Source organism: Pristis pectinata, chromosome 16 (genome assembly GCF_009764475.1).
Source record: "Pristis pectinata isolate sPriPec2 chromosome 16, sPriPec2.1.pri, whole genome shotgun sequence".
Lineage (NCBI taxonomy): Eukaryota > Metazoa > Chordata > Chondrichthyes > Rhinopristiformes > Pristidae > Pristis > Pristis pectinata.
The window spans coordinates 25,397,159-25,415,215 of record NC_067420.1 but is presented as its reverse complement, the minus strand read 5'-3'; the positions used below and the strand labels follow the sequence as shown (position 1 = coordinate 25,415,215).

Below are 18,057 nucleotides of genomic sequence, written 5' to 3'. Positions count from 1 at the left end.
CGGCCCAACAAGTCCATGATGACCACAGTGCCCACCCAGCTAGTCCCAATTTCCTGCATTCAGCCCATATCCCTCTAAGCCCAGCCCCTGCATGTACCTATGCAAGTGCCCCTTAAATGATACTATTGTACCTGTCTCAACTACTTCCTCTGGCAGCTCATTCCATGTACTCACCACCCTCTGTGTGAAAATGTTGCCCCTTGGGTCCCTTTTAAATCTTTCCCCTCTCACCATAAACCTATGCCCCCTAGTTTTGGACTCCCCTACCCTGGGGAAAAGACTGTTACCATCCACCTTATCTATGCCTCTCATAATTTTAAACACTTCTATAAGGTCGTCCCTCATTCTCCTGAGTTCCAAGGAATAAAGACCTAACTTAGCCAACCTCTCCCTGTAACTCAGGCCGTCTTGTCCTGGCGATGTTCTTGTAAATCTTTTCTGCTCCCTTCCAGTTTAACCATGTCTTTCATATAACAGGGTGACCAAAACTGTACACAGTACTCCAAGTGTGGCCTTGCCAACAACTTGTAGTGTAGTGGTTAGTGTATCGTTATTACAACGCCAGCAACCCGGGTTCAATTCCCGTCGCTGTCTGTAAGGAGTTTGTATGTTCTTCCCACGTCTGTGTGAGTTTTTTCTGGGTGCTCCAGTTTCCCCCCACATTCCAAAGACGTATGGGTTAAGAAGTTGTGGGCATGCTATGTTGGCACCGGTAGTGTGGCGACACCTGCAGGCTGCTCCCAGGACACTCTGTGCAAAAGATGCATTTCACTGTTTCGATGTACACGTGACTAATAAAGTCTTATCTTAATGTCCCAACTCATATACTCAGTGCCTTGACCGATGAAGGCCAGCATGCTAAATGCTTTCTCTCACCACCCTGTCTACCTGTGATGCCGCTTTCAGCAAACTGTGCACTTGTATTCCTAAGTCCCTCTGTTTCATTACACTCCCTAGTGCCCTACCATTCATAGTATAAGTCCTACGCTGATCTGGCTTTCCAAAATGCGTCACCTCACACTTATCTGTATTGAAATCCATTTGCCACTCCTTGGCCCATTTCCCTAACTGATTGTAACCTGCAGATCTGCTTGGGCTGTGTGGGTGGGGTGTGAAAAAGTCAGGAGAAGTTGGAGATCCTCAAGGAAGAACAGATACTTGAACCCTCTTTAGATTATAATAAAGCAGGCCTCACTTGTGTTGTGAGGACTGTTTCTGTATTTGTGACTCGTGCCATCAGTGAACCATGAATGCATGAAAATTGTAGTAGTAGTATCTGGGTTTACATGGCATGTTTTGGATGGCACTGCATATGTCCAGGTGACCTATACAATGGTTTGTCTGAGGTATGGTGGAGATTTAAGGAAACTGGTAGAATTGATGAAATTGTATTGTGCAGCACCCATAAAGTTTATGGCACAGGACTGAATTACCTGCTCAGTGGCAACTCTTCCTCTCACTGGATTTTCATACTTTAACGTACACATTTGAGGTGACCTATTTTTTTGTTCTGGAATTAATTCTAAACTTTTTATTTGCTATATTAAATGCATGCAGGATTAAGCACTAAACACTGAAAGCTCTTAGTCCTGTCATAACCTTTGCATTTAATAATCCATTCCTGACTCTCACTCATGTCGTTTTTGTTCTCTGGTGGTGAATACACTCCATTGTGCATTTGTGCTTCTCACTAGCAAATCAGAACAGAATAAATGTTCCTACTTTACATGGTCATATTGTGCCAGGAGCGGAGAGAGCTATAATTATAATGCGAATTAAGACAGGATTAAGTGGCTCATACAAAGACACAAAGTTTTTTGGTGACCATATGTATTTGAAGTGTAAAATTGTACAAGTAGTTTAGATTTGGAATTTGTAAATGTCTTGCCATTAAATGACAGACTGGTATTGTTTTATGACTAGAATGCGTTTAGCTTGTATAGAACATCATAATGTAAAAAAGGTTAAATTAATTTGCTGGTTAAGGATTTCATCTTGTACACCCCAGAGGTGAGGTGGGAGGGCCAGAACCTCTGGCTGCCAAGCTGGTCATCCACTGTGAGCTTGTTGATTTTTTTTCCCTGGTTGAGGATCAATTTGGTTTTCCATCAACTCCTAGCACTTTCTGAACCTTCGTTTGGGAGTTGGTCACTTAGTGAGGGGAATATTTTGTGCAATACCTGCTGCAGCTGCTGAGAGGGTGGTTCAGTAGTTTAAAAATGGGGTAATTAGCAAAACCAAAGCCTCTGCTTCAAATAATAGTTATGGGAGGTGCAGGAAACCACAGCAGACTAATGCAAATTAAACATTCAGGAACGCTTTAACTTACCCACTATCTAACTCCTGCTGACAAAGTGGCTGTTTGATGCAGGCCTTCTTTCCAGGAGGTGGAGTTGAGGTGATGACTGAGGGGAAACACGACATCAGACCAGTCTGCTCAGTCTTGCTGTCCTTTACATGCGCTGGATGGGCCAATGCAAGGAAATTATTGAGGTCAATTTTAGAGGCAGGTGTTTAGCAGAAGTCCTTCTCACCCCATTAATCTCCCCAGTTTCACCTTGGGATAAGTAAGTAGTCAAACTGGGGCAAGTTCTTTTAGTTGCTAAGTGTGCAAAGGTCAGAAAAGGCATGTCACCCATCATTTTAGCCATCACTATTAGCCCACAATTTCTTCAGAATGACAAATTGCTGTAGCACTTTAATCAAAGAAGTGCCATCACCTCTGAAGGAATACACACACTTTTCATGGGTCTGCTTGTTTGCAATCACATTGGTGTGGATGTTGGCTTAAAACTGATTATGAAAACTGACTAAGGAACTGATTATGGACCTGTGATCAAATTGATAGTTTCAACTTGTTAGTGAACTCTGCATGAACAGAACCTTTGTCGTTCCTTTGCTGATGTTACTTCAGAAGGATTAAGCAAGAAAATTCAGATTCATTGATCTTCCTCTATAACCCAATGAATATATTTCATAATATGAAATTTTATCTACTTGACTAAATTTCCCAGATGTTTCCTGTAGTCTGCAGAGGGGAAGGGTTTTACAAAGCGTCCCTTCATTTCTTTAGTATAAACAATGTACGTTAACGATCAGTAACGCAGAAATACAAAAGCCTTGTTAGGTTGTATCATGTTCCTCTCTGCATTATTTTAATGCTTGAACTAAAGCACAAGATATGGTCTGAACTCATTGAGAATTTGTATGCGACTAGGATTGATTACATTTTTTCCTCTTTTGTGGGGGAAACAAACACCATGAACTGACATGATTGAAATTCTTCTGTAGAATGTTAACCCCTTGTGATGTGCAGGAGAAGGGTGGGGCTGTGGAGAAACAGGGATGCTCATTTTAACATTTCAAAATCAGACACCTGATACTTTAGTGAGATCATTTGGGAGAGTTGGGCACCTAACTTGCTCCCTTGAGATTAGTCAGTTATTTAACTATGGTTATGGGATTCTGCATCTGGTTTTGGTAGCCATTTGGATGCAATGACCAAGGGCAGTGATTTGGGGATGGGGAGTTGCAGAGATATTGGTGATTTAGGTTTCTCCCTGGTTCTCTCCTTTCAAGATTGGATTTGTTATTGCAACGTCTTGAATCACATGCCGTGCCTCTCCCCTGCCTGTCAATCAGCCCTCCCCCGATTTGCCCCACTCCACCACAAGGCATGACCACCTTCTGATGTGTTTGTTCCTGAATCAGGGCCACCCCTGTGATGGATCCCTGAAAAGGTAAGAACATAACTCTTGTGCCTACTCTGCCATTTGGTAAGGTCATGGCTAATCTTTGACCTCAGTGTCACCTTTCTTGTACTAACCCCATATCCTTTCATTCTCTCAATATTCAAAAATCTATTGATCTCTGTGTTGGATATACTGGGACTGAGCCTCCACAACCCTTTGGGTAGAGAATTCCAGCCATTCCCTACCCTCTGAAGGAGATGAGATGAATTTTTTTCAGTCCTGAGTGGTTGATCCCCTATCTTGAGACTTTCTTCTGGTACTGAGTACACCAGCCAGGAGAACCAACAATCCCCTATCTAGCCTGCTAACTTCTGTAAGAATTTTACACATTTTAATGAGATCATTCTTCTAAACTCTAGTGAATAGGCACAGTCTGCTTAATCTCTCTTCATAAGAAAATCCCCCTCCCACCTCAAACAGCTCCCACCCACTTCTGAGAATTGGTTTGGTGAAGCTTTGCTACACCTCCTGTATTCTGAGCATATATTTTCATACATGGGGAGAACAGATCTTTATGTAATATTCCAGTTGTGGGCTCTCCAGGGCCTGCATAATTGCAGTAGGATGCCATTACTCTTGTACTTAAATCCTCTTGCAATAAAGGCCAATATACTTCTAACGTTTGTAATCGCTGCACAGTTGCGATCCCTCCCAACCTATAGTGTTCACCAACCCATAACCTTGTGTAACCAGGAATTCCCCTGACCCACAATGGTCCCATCCCCATCTCTCAGTCTTCTCTCCCTGACTCAGCATGTCACCAACTTCCAGCTTGATGTCTCTTGCCCCTCACAAACATTCCCTCCATCTTTTTTCTTCTTCCTAGATGTGGCCCTTCTTCATAGGTACCTCCTTCTCAATCTGAGTGACTCCTGGTCAGGAAATGGGGAATAAAACTCAAATGGGACCCGACATTCTATTTATGGGTTTCCAGCCCACATTGACTGGGACTCACTTCCTTCCAAAAGCATTCCTACTTGTTATTCTAGATGAATATTATCCCTTCTAAAATAAATAGCTCAGCATCACTGCAAAAATGGTATCAAATGAACCCTCAACTGAATTTTGCATCCATTATCTTCATTAAGGGTTGTCTTTGTATTAAATTATTGGATATTTTTCAGAAAATCATTTGTAGTGAGTTCACCTGACTGCTTCAATGAACAGTACTGAAACTCACCATGTTAACTTTTTTCTTAAATCTGTAATTCTGTGAAAACTTCTAACATCCAAATTTCTGTATGGCCAGCAGTGTGCCCCTGGGGTAAATCTGCTGCAGGTGCTTTGTATCCTTATCCATTGGCCGATTATGGAGCTATTGTTTTCTTTTAGAAAAGAAGCCAAATTTGAAAAATTTGCCAGCACCACCTTTGCCATTGCTCCAGGAGTTGCCCAATAGTGACTAACAGTGGCTGCAGGCAAGTAAATAACTAGAAGCATGAGAGAATGATGAGCAGATATAGCAGCTATTGTTAAGGTATGTCAGCAGAACATTCCTTGTGATTTTGTTCAGTGTCCTTGGTACATCATTGTGTGGTTATTATTGAAAATTGTAACATGGCAAAAATGCCTCTGACATTTTACTTCTCACAGTTGCTTAAAAATACCATAGCAGTTTTAACTAGATAAATCATTCTATCCCTAGAAGTTATTCCCAGTAGTATTACCAATGTGATAATGCTTTGTTTGTTGTTTTAATGTCAATTTAGTCATGTCATTTGTGTCATGTTGTGTCTTACTCACTGTTAATGATTACTCTTTGACTTGACTGAGCTAGTTCTAATTTCCTGAGTTCACCAGAAGCTCTCTGGTCATATTTACCAACATCAGCAGCTGCAAGCCCACAGTGGGTTACCTAGGTATGAACATTTACTCACTCGTCAATATTGTGGCATAGTGACATGGTTGTAAATATTGGACTGTACAAATATTTCATATGGTACATTGCATGTGATTGTAAGATGCTAAACTACCAAGTGAAACCCAATGCATCAGTAAGCACGATAAGTTTTGTATGTTGCTATAGATATGCTATAAAAGTATTTAAGTGATATATTGCATTAGTGCTAGTTTAATATAGTGCCCAACTGTTAAAACTGATTGGAAGCAAAAGGAAATCGTTATTAACAAACATTCTCTAAGCACTCAAGTGTTTAGGCACATGTGGAGACTTGGGTTGGAAATTTAGACTCTCGCTGTGCCTAATGCTCTACTTTGAACTAAGTATCAGGCACAGACATTCTCCTACTGTTTAAGTAAGCACATTTTTGGACATTCAAATGAACTATATGCACAGTAGGGATGCTGATGGAGTTGTTTTCAGAGCAAGAAAATCTGAGAGAATAGAAAATGGCTAACTCCCTATTCTGTGCTCATTAGGTGAGACCTTGTTACTGAGAATGCATACCTATTGGAAATTCCAGTGTAAACAGACCACATGGCAAATAAAGTGTGGGCTGTGCCCTCTTGAAATCTCGATGACTGTCTAGGTGACTCCTCTCAACAAGAGCACCTAGAAGTTGGGGTTCACCTCTTCACTTGCAAGAAAAGCTATTTCCTACTTTGGTCACTGGAACAAAATATCAGGAAATAGAAGAAAAGCCTGGTTTTAAAATAACTGAGGATAGTTTTTATCCTGATCCACGTGGTTGAACTTACCTGCACCATTTCAGCAGCGGCTCCCTGCAGTGATGGTAGTGAGTATGTCACTGGGAACAATGGGAGGCCAAAGATCTTTAAAGGTATTCTTTCCATGGCAGCCATGAAGTGGCTGTAGAAAAGGGGGGAAGGGGGAGGCACATGTCCTCAGTGCATCTACCCAGCACTCTTTCACCTCCTCCACTCCCCCATCCCCATTCATGTCCACTGATCTCATTCCTGTGCCAGGAGTGGCCCGAGGCTACAGTGAGGCATGGGTTCATCATGCTAGCAAAAATCTCTGTGGTGAATACTAGAGGAAGGCATGAATTAAGTAACAGGAAACACAACAATGTAACATCAAACATATACTAAACTATAAAAACAGACTGGGATACAGAAAACAATACATCGATGGAACAGTGGGGTTCCTTTCATTGACTCATGGGCTAATGCAAGGAAATAGGATTTGCGTAAATGAGCATCTCGGTCGGTATGGACGAGGTGTGCCGAAGGGCCTGTTTCCATGCTGTATGACTGTATGACTTGCTTGGGCTTTGCACTTGGTTTTGCTGTATATAAAAGTACAGGTGGTAGGTGGCATCTTTAACAACCAGTTTCTGTCAGTAACTATGGAAATGACTGCTGCACACAGGATGACCTCATTAGATGTGTCTCTGACATAGGGTGAACATCTAGAGGCACTAACATGAATTGCCCCCAGGCCAATTTCCTGAATGGTTGCGAGTGGACCCTGAAATGATTGTTAGTGCTATCTAATGTGTGCAACATGTATTTATGCAGAAAAATGTGAACAAGTGAGTCTAATCTCTTAGGAGAGATGCCTTGCCTGCATTACTATATTCCTTTGTAAGGGTGTTGGGAATGTTGGATGGATAATCTTGTGTCATTGTCTGCAGAGGACATTAACTTGTTTTGCCTTCTGAAAATGGAAACACTACATTTTGTATTATAAGCACGGTTCAAATAAAACAAATTTTAGCATTTTCCATATTAGTGTGACAAAATAGTTATAGTACATCACTGGGATTGTTTAATGTAGAACAAATGTTGCACATGATTTGTACCAAATGGATGTAAGAGTGTGTAAAACTTTGGTCTTCCCCCCAGATACAAAGCGGTATAAAACCAGATTATTCTTATCCAGAATTCAGCTCCAGAATGCAACCAAAATTGTCTCTCAGCACTACGGTCTGTGATAATGGTCATAGCGTTTCAAAAGAATTAGTTATATGTAAAGCATTATTGCAAAACCTTTTGAGAGCTTTAATTAAGGATACTATGAAAGCGAGTTTGTTCTTTTCTTTCTGTTTGGAATAATTGATGATGGTTTAACCTTGCTGTTCTTTTTCTTTTCCTTTCAAGCTTGCTGCTTTGGAGAGACAGATCTTTGATTTCCTGGGATATCAATGGGCTCCCATCCTTGCAAATTTCTTGCACATCATTGTTGTTATACTTGGCCTTTTTGGTACAATTCAATACAGACCTCGGTACATTGTGGTGGTAAGTAAGAACTTTACAATTTACCCATCATGTTAACTCTAACCAGCCATTGCCATGTAAGAAACCATTTCATAATGACTAATAACATGCTTGATCAAGATATGATGTTCTTTAGTATTTTAAATTATTTCTTATTGACTGGATTCTGCAGAGGAATCTCTTTCAATATTTGAACCCCATAAATAAGCACTGAAAATTTAGATTTGCACATCACATGATTTTCTAACTTTTTTAATAGTTGAAAATTCTGTGTCGTGTTCATTGACATGCCTGATGTGTAATCTCAGTAAGCAAATTTCTATTCTTTTGTGCTCCCATTCCCTCTATAACCGTCTTGCCTTCAAATTTTCACTACTTCAAACAGTTGGTAGTGTGCAATTGAAAAGTGGTTTAACTTGGAGCATTGCACATATTCTGACTGACTTTGCAACCAGTGGAAAATTTGACTCTTGATTTTTCTGGTGGGAGTTTTGTTTCCCCTGCACTTTTCCTGCAATGAAAAACATCCCCAAATGATATCAACAATAGTACAATGCAGAATTCTTCTCCAGTGTGATATTCAACCCTGAAAAGTGACAGTTCTTATTCACTCAAAGAGCAACCAGACGTGACTAAACCAGTCTTCTCTTAAACTGCAATTTAAAGGGGCAACACTCAAACTGTATTTTTGTCCTCGCTGAGATCTGTGACCTCAAACCAAGCTTCACACACGTGCCTTGAGTGCTTTGCCTGTGGAGATCAGAGTCATAATCATTCTCTGCTTCCTAGCCTTGACCTCTTTACAGATTGCAACTGGTGATCTCTACCACATCTTGTAATTTGCTGCTCGTTGCTGCATCAGGGAGATCACCCTTGTTAAACTCATATGAATGAGCAGAGCAGATGATGCATGGGGAATTTTTGCTTTGCAGGATTCGTTAAAGTGCAGGATCTCAAAAGACTGCACTCGTATCCATACAAAGACCTGTCTGTCAATAGCGCTGGGGATTTTAGTGGCCCTCTTGCAAAGTGAACATGCCTCCTTTGGGTATTGCTCTTCATCAGCCTTTGACTGTGTTCCTCTGTCTACTTTGGGGACTCTTTCACCACCCCCATCACTGCAGCATCCATACATTAAACATCAACACTACCCTGCACTGAAGAGAGTTGTATGTATTGTGGTATGTTCCTTTAAGAGCTGGCTGCTGAGATAGCACTTGAAAGGTTAAGTGCCAGCAACTCTCAGGATTTGGAATTGATCGATAGAGCAGAAAGTGACACACTGAACTGAAACTGGTACAGCTTAGAGCAACACAGAGAAACCCAATAATACTATTCTGTGAGCCTTGCTATAGAAGATCTGTCCTTATGGGTTTCCATAGACAGCATTAGGATGACCTACAATGCAGTTGAAGGCAAATAAAAGGTAGTAAATCAATTTCTAGGCTGTTGACTCTTAACCATCCTCTGAAATTACACAGCAAAGCACTCAACTATTTCAAACTAGGACACTGGGGTCAGTAATATTGCTTGCTTTGTCAGTGTCTCCACCATCCTGTGAATACATAGGAGAAAACTGCGAGATAACAACAAAGTCACACAATAACATTCCCAGACTGTAGCTTTTTTTGTAAGATTCCCCAAACCTACTGATCTCACAGTGTTTCGAGTCCCTGAGACCAGCACTTTTGTGACTCTCCTTCTCTCATTAGTCAGATCCCAAAATGACACTCCAAGTGCTGCAATGTCAAGGGCTCTGCTTCTGGCATTCTCACACTCAGATTCTTCCTTCTTGTTATTTCAGACCTGTACTACCTAGCCTGACTACTACCACTTTTGACACTGCTTGTGCAATCCCAGATTGAAGCATCGCCTTCCCAGTGTTTAGGACACCATTTCCAGTCTTGTGGATACTATTTTTTTTCAAGGATCAAAGAATCATTCTCCCCATGTCCCTAAAACATGACTCCTTACATTATTACATCTTCCTGCAGTCAGTCCCAGACCTCAACTGAGACTGCATGAATTTTCATTTATTCTAAAACCCCATGATTACACACTCAGTTTTCCAGAATAATTACGTTATCTTCTTTATCCATGTCTGATCAAGTTCTCCTGCCTTCTCTCCCTAATTAGGTCTCAAAGCCTTTGTTTGCAATGCTTCCAATCAACAAAATCCCCTAGATGGTAATACACCGTCTTAGATTCCAGCTCAAACTGCTTTAATACTCTGTTCCTTCTTCAAACACATCACATCCTATACACAAACACTGTGCTACCAAGTTTCACGAATGAACACAGTGCTCCTCCCCTCTTCCCACCCACTATCTCCTCACACTCTTCATTCCTCCACCCTCCACTCCCCTATGTCACCAATTTTCCCCTGTCCTGTTTCGCCCTTTACAGTCTAATTTAGCAACTGAACACCCCATTAATGATAGGTAAAATGGGTCATCACAGACCCATTCTACCTATCATTAAGTAGAGGGGTGACCAGCAGATAAGTGAGGGAAAAAAGATGAACCACTTTTTTTTAAACAATTAAATGCAACAGAAGAGCAAGATTAATAGCTGGAAAGTGGAGACTTTCTATTGCAAAAGAAGCAAGACAACAGGGCCTGAATCCTGCGAAAGGACTCTGCCAATCCTGAACAGATAAAGACTACTGATTGGTGTTGGTGTGCTAGTCAGGATTTAACTGTGCATTGTTACTAAAGCGTTGAGAGAATTATCGTCTGTCTCTTAATCTTGGTATAGCTACTTTTACCTGTAATCTTTCACCCACACAGTGGACTATCTGACAGTACTTCAAAAATAATGATTGTGCCATTAAGGGGTTTAAGCTGAGTATTTTCTGGGCCTTTTTACAGTAGCATGAAGAGTAAGTGGAGGCTGAATGCCTTTGCTTATAAAGTGACAGAGGGGTTCTAAAGGAATCCCTGTTGAGTGGACCTGCTGTTACATTTCTCACTTTTCTGACCATTTAATTGGAAAAATCTCTTTTCCATCCATAGGATCACATCATGGGATCATAGAACAATACACCACACAAAGAGGCCGTTGTGCCTGTGCAGGCTTTTTTGAAATAGTTCTCCAATTAGTCCCAATTCCCTGTTCTTTACCATTGCTGTGCAATCTGCCCTTTTTCAAATAGGTATGCAACGTTCCTGCTTCTAAATCTGTTCCCACTTTTACAACCTATAACTTCCAGACCAGAAATTAACCTCATTCTGAGTGAAATACTGTTCTGTGTCCCTGTTCTGGGTTGCTCAACTAAATTTGCTCTCTGTGCAGTTTGTTCTCTTCATGATTTTAAATACATTAATAAGAAAGCTCCTTAATCTCATTTCTTGGAAATAATGCTGCTAGATTACATTTTTACATATTTTAACCGATTTCTTTTATCCTATGAATAATCCTGATGAGCTACCATCCAATGTTTGTCCATAAAATTAAAGTGGAATTCCCAGAGATCCTAGAGTCTGATGTGATGACGAATGCACATACCGAGAACAATCCTTCATCCACTGGGAGCACATAGGAAATTGTGGAAGATCAAATGTCATACTCTTCCAGCGGAATTAATTGTTGAGTTCACTTTCCACCCATCTATTTTTGTCTTATGATGTTGTTCCCCGAGGAGGGGAAGTTCTTCTGGAAATTTATTCTAACCAAGTAGAATTGCTGGGTTCTCCCTGTACAGCCTAACTTGTGAGTTGGGCTTTGTACCATTTTCTTCGTGGTAGCATAGTGCAGCAAAGAAGCTTTATTAATAAGGGGTCTCAAAGACAGATAAGAAAATTGTAATTGTTTGTTTGAAGCTTAGGGGTAGCAAGCTTTTTGAATTTCATAAAGTCAGGAGACTGGAATTTATGTCTACTTGTGATTTGCTTGGAACTTTACTCTGGAACAGTGAAGAAAACAATTGGAAGAGGCAATGAAATACTTCTGAAGTGATACACGTGACAGGGGGCATCCACTTCTGTTCCTAAATACTTTTACAATGACCTTTGCTGGAACCATATTGTAGGGTGAGGTAGCATCAGTTGAGATGACTTCCATGGATATTAAGAGTAACCGCCTGACATTTGCTGACCAGGCTTCCTAATCATGGATACCCTGAGAGAGCTAAGTGGCATTAATGTATTCCAGCATAGCAGGAGTCGACTCCTTCACAACAGGGGGAGAAAACTGGTGGATATTGGCATTTCCTTCAGAACAATATGCTGCTGTTTCCCAAACATCAGTAAACACTGAACTGGGATGACTGATTATTGGTGACTAAACCAGAGGTCTGGAACACGATTGTCTCTGGTTCTCTTCATTGGCAACTCTCTTCTGAGACAATAAAATATTATATATTATGACATACTATCCTTATTAATAATCAGCATGACATCTGAAAAATAGGTACATGTTTGTTTTTATAATGCTAGTTTATGCATTTGTCAGGAGGTTATAGATTTAAATCCCTCTCCTGAGATGTGAGCACATGATCTAAGAAGGGATATTTAGTGCACAACTGAAGGAGTGCTGCGCTACAGGTGACATATTTCTGTGAATGAATTAGGACATCCCCTGATCATAACAGATGCTATGAAACTGAGATTGTTTATTTCTAGTACGTTATATGTGGAATCTCCACAACTTTTAATCAACTAGAAAGTTTGCAGGACTTTAATATTGATTTTAACAGTTCTGGCTTTTCACATCTTGGATGGAGCAGGTGTTGAACATTACACTAATGTTTATATTTCAACAAACCAAATATTAATGAAGGGAATTATTCTGAGGGAACAAGACAAAATGGTTTCAACAGAGGTGGATGATAGTGCACCTTGTCTCGGAGAAGATAATGAGAATAGCGGTAATGTACTGATGGGAAAGCTTATTTTGACACTATGCGGAGGATGATATTCAATGAGGATGAGACAGCTGCATTAGACAACAGAATGTACTGAATATTCTTGACATTTTCTGACTGGAGAGATTTATTGCAGGAATGTCAGTGTACATCTTGAGTGGTTCCTTCAACAAGAACACCACATATAATTTTAAAAATCTAACTTGGTCTGGTTTTTACAACCTTCAACCTGAACTTTAATAAAAATAATTCTAGTTGTAGAGGAAGGGAGACAGCTACTCGACTTAGACATGCTGTTGAATTTGAACCTAAACTGCAGTAGTCAGGGCCCTTTGTGGAGGCTCCAACTTCTTCAAATTCATTGCCACTGCTATCTCTCACTATTTGTCAACTAGGTATAAAATAATTTCAAACTAATGAAAATTTCAAACATGAATGGTCTCCTGGCAAGTAAAACAAAACGCAGCTCTAAGGTGAAAATGGGCATGTATACTTGTGGTGCCCAGATGCTGCATCCTAACTATAACCCTGATCAAAGCCTTGTGCATGACTTCCATGTTGACTGTTACATAAGAACATAAGAAATAGGAGCAGAGGGAGGCCATCTGGCCCATTGAGCCTGCTCCACCATTCAATAAGATCATGGCTGATCTGGCTGTGGACTCAGATCCACCTATCTGCCTTTTCCCTAAAACCCTTAATTCCCCTACTATGCAAAAATCTATCTAACTCTGTCTTAAATATATTTAATGAGCTAGCCTCTACTGCATCCCTGGGCAGAGAATTCCACAGATTCACTACTCTCTGGGAAAAGCAGTTCCTCCTCATCTCCATCCTAAATCTATTCCCCTGAATCTTGAGGCTATGTCCCTTAGTTCTAGTCTCACCTACAGTGGAAGCAACCTTCCTGCTCTATCTTATCTATCCCTTCCATAATTTTGTATGTTTCTATAAGATCCCCTCTCATTCTTCTGAATTCCAGTGAGTATAGTCCCAGGCGACTCAATCTCTCCTCACAGGCTAACCCCCTCATCTCCGGAATCAACCTGGTGAACCTCCTCCAAAGCCAGTATATCCTTCCTCAAGTAAGGAGACCAGAACTGCACGCAGTACTCCACGTGCGGCCTCACCAGTACCCTGTACAGTTGCAGCATAATCCCCCTGCTCTTAAATTCAGTTCCTCTAGCAGTGAAGGCCAACATTCCATTTGCCTTCTTAATAACCTGTTGCACCAGCAAACCAACTTTTTGTGATTCATGCACAAGCACTCCCAAGTCCCTCTGCACAACAGCATGCTGCAACCTTTCACCATTTAAATAATAGTCTGATCTTCTATTTTTCCTTCTGAAGTGGATGACCTCGCATTTACCAACATTGTACTTGATCTGCCAGACCTTTGCCCACTCACTTAACCCATCTATATTTCTCTGCAGACTCTACATCCTCTGCACAATTTGCTTTTCCACTCAATCTAGTGTCATCAGCAAACTTAGATATGCCATACTTGGTCCCCTCTTCCAAATCGTTGATGTATATCGTGAACAGTTGCAGGCCCAGCACCAATCCCTGCGGCACACTGCTCACCACTGGTTGCCAACCAGAGAAAGACACATTCATCCCAGAGAAACAAAGGACTGCAGATGCTGGAATCCAGATGAAAAACACTGATGCTGGAGGAACTCAGCAGGTCGGCAGCATCCGTGGAGAAAAGCAGATGGTCAATGTTTTGGGTCAGGACCCTTCTTCAGGTCTGAAGATAGGAAAAGGGGAAGCCCAGTGTATAGGAGGGAAAAGCAGAGCAGTGATAGGTGGACAAAAGAGGAGGGGCAGGGTGGGCACAAGCTGGTGATAGGTAGATGCAGGTAAGAGATAGCGATAGGCAGGTGCGGGGGAGGAGGGGAGAGCAGATCCACCGGAGACAAAGGGGGGAAAAATGGGGAGTAGGAAAAAGAGAGAGAGGCTAGGAGAGGGAAGAAGCATGGGTGGGGGAGTGGGGTGGGGGGGGGGGGTAGAATTCCAAGCACAAACTGGAGGAACAGCACCTCATTTTCCGTTTTGGAGCCTTGCAGCCTAATGGCGTGAACATTGAATTCTCCCATTTTAAGTAATCCTCACCCACCCCTTTCCCACAACTCCCCCACCCCACCATGCTGCTTCTCTGCTTCTCTTTCCTCACCTGTCTCTCTTTTTTCTACCCCTTTTCTTTCTCTCCTCACCTTTGACCCATCCCCTGGTGGACCTGCTCTCCCCTCCTCCCCCACACCTGCCTATCACTATCTCTTACCTGCATCTACCTATCACCACCTTGTGCCCACCCCACCTCCCCTCTTTTGTCCACCTATCACTGCTCTGCTTTTCCCTCCTATTTATTGGGCTTCTCCTTTTCCTATCTTCAGTCCTGAAGAAGGATCCTGACCTGAAACATTGACTGTCTGCTTTTTCTCCACGGACACATTTATCCAACTCTCTGCCTTTTATTGGTTAACCAATCCTCTATCCATGCTAGTACATTACACCCAACTCTATGTATCCTTACCGTATGGATGTTTTTTATGCGGCACCTATCAAATGCCTTCTGGGAATCCAAGTATACAACATCCACCTGTTCCCCTCTATCCACTGCGCTCATTATATCCTCAAAGAACTCCAGTAACTTTGTCAAACAGGACCCGCCCTTCCTGAATCCATGCTATGTCTGCCTGATGGAACCACTTCTATCCAGATGTCTCACTATTTCTTCCTTATTGATAGCTTCCAACATTTTCCCAACTACAGATGTTAAGCTAACTGACCTATAGTTACGTGCCTTTGACCTATGCCCTTTTTAAAACTGTGGCGTGACACTTGCTTCCAATCTGCCAGGACCTTCCCAGAGTCCAGAGAATTTTGGTAAATTATCACAAATGCCTCTACTATAACTTCCGCCATTTCTTTCAGTACCCTGGGATGCATCCCATCAGGACCAGGGGACTTGTCGACCTTTAGGCCCACTAGTTTGTTCATCACTACCTCTTTAGTGACAGTGATTTGTATCGAGATTCTCACCTCCCCGCGCATCCATAACATCTCTCTTTGGCACGTTAGACACGTCCTCCACCGTGAAGACCGACACAAAATAGTCAGCCGAGGCCTTGGCCATTTCCAAATTACCCAATATTAATTCCTCCTTCTCATCTTCCAAGGGACCTATGTCACTTTAGCCACCCTTTTCCGCTTTATATAATTATAAGAACTTTTACTATCTGTTTTTATATTTTGTGCTAGTTTACTTTCATAATCTATCTTCCCTTTCCTTATTGCTTGCTTTGTGGTTCTTTGTTGCTTTTTAAAGTTTTTGCAATCTTCCAGTTTCTCACTACTCTTGGCGACTTTGTATGCATGAGCTTTTAGCTTGATGCTTTCTTTTATTTCCTTAGTTATCTGAGGCTGTCTCTCCTCACCCTTACTGTCCTTGCTTTTAAGTGGAATATACTTCTGTTGACTACTGTGAAAAATCTCTTTGGAAGTCTTCCACTGTTCCTCAACTGTCCCACCATGTAGTCTGTGTTTCCAGTCTTCATTAGCTAACCCCTCCCTCATCCCATTGTAGTCTCCCTTGTTTATGCATAATACATTGGTTTTAGATCTAACTTTTGCACCCTCCATTTGTATGAGAAATTCAATCATACTATCCCTAACTACAAGATCATTAATTTTATCTGTCTCATTGTACAGGACCAGATCTAAGATAGTATTTTCCCTTGTAGGTTCACTAACATACTGTTCAAGAAAGCTATCATGGATGCATTCTAGGTAGTCCTCCTCAGGACTGCCTCGACCAACTTGATTCGCCCAATCTATGTGGAAGTTAAAGTCTCCCATGACAACTGCCATTCCATTCTTGCATGCATCAAATATTTCTTGGTTTATTGCCTGTGCCACTGTAATGTTATTATTTGGCAGCCCCTCATGTGCTCTGCTAATCAATGAGACCATAACTGATCTTTTATCTCATTGCTACTTTCCTGCACTAACCCCATATGCCTTTATGGCACTAACCCCATAATCTATGATTTCTTTAATATCCAAAAATGTATTGATCTCAGTTTTGAATATTTTCTGTGATTATCCTCCATAGCCCTTTTGGGTAGATGATTCTAATGATTCACTACATTACTTCTTTTCATCTCTCTTGGAGGTCTGATTCTTTCTTTTGAGATTGTGGCCTTGCGTTCTCGATAGCCCAGTCAGGGGTAAGGATGTTCCTGCATCTACCTTGTCAAGCCTTGTATGAATATTGAGGTTGGGACAATGAGCTCACCACTCATTCAAAGTCGAGTTTATTGTCATATGCACAAGTACAATGAAAAACTTACTTGCAGCAGCATCACAAGTACATAGCATCATATAAGCAGCATTCACAAGAAAAACAGAAATTAAACACAAATGAAACACAATTTTTACAAGAAAGAACACAATTAGCACAAAAAAAACAAAGCCCATTTTAGTGCAAAGTGATTAAAGTGATTATAGTGTTTGCTAAACTCGAGTGATTAGGGTTGTGTGCCAGTTGGTTCAAGAACCAAATGGTTGAAGGGAAGTAACTGTACCTGAACCTGGTAGTGTGGGATTTTAGGTTTCTGTTCCTCCTGCCTGATGGTTCTGTGAAAGGATGGCATGGCCTGGACGGTGGGGATCTTTGGTGATGGATGTTGCCTTCTTGAGGCAGCACCTCCTGTAGATACTATCAATGGTGGGGAGGGATGTGTCCATGATGTATTGGGCAGAGTCTACTACTCTCTGCAGCCTTTTGTGTTTCTGCACATTTGAATTGCCGTACCAGACCATGTTGTTAAAGTGCTCAGTGACAAGCCGAACCTCCTTAATCTCCTAAGAAAGTCAAGATGCTGGCAAGCTTTCCTTGTGATTGCTTCTATGTGTACGGTCCAGGACAGATCATCTGATACATTAACACTCAGGAATTTAAAGCAACTGACCTTCACCACCACTAATCCCCCAATGTAGACTTGGCTGGTTGAGTGGTTGTTGCAAACAAAAACCTTGCACTCAATGTCAGCAAGACCAGGAATTGATGGTGGACTTCAGGAAGGGGAAGTCAGGAGAACACGCATCAGTCCTCATTGAGGGGGTCAGTGGTGGAAAGGGTGAGCAGCTTCAAGTTCCTGGGTGTCAGCATCTCAGACGATCTATCCTGGGCCCAACACATTGATGCAATCAGGAAGAAGGCTTGCCAGTGGCTCTACTTTGATAGGAGTTTGAGGAGATTTAATATGTCACCAAATACTCTTACAAATTTCTATA

The 18,057-nt window shown here is 41.6% G+C and overlaps 1 protein-coding gene across 1 annotated transcript in view; it reads left to right on the top strand.

Moving 5' to 3' along the window:
* The window catches only part of LOC127578804 (sodium/potassium-transporting ATPase subunit beta-1-interacting protein 3-like), a 132,812-nt gene that overhangs the window by 36,004 nt on the left and 78,751 nt on the right, over positions 1 to 18,057 (top strand). Inside the window, exon 2 of the mRNA XM_052031270.1 lies at positions 7,776 to 7,913. Within this exon, the coding sequence (XP_051887230.1) occupies positions 7,776 to 7,913 (138 nt within the window). The remainder of the gene's footprint in view (positions 1 to 7,775; positions 7,914 to 18,057) is intronic.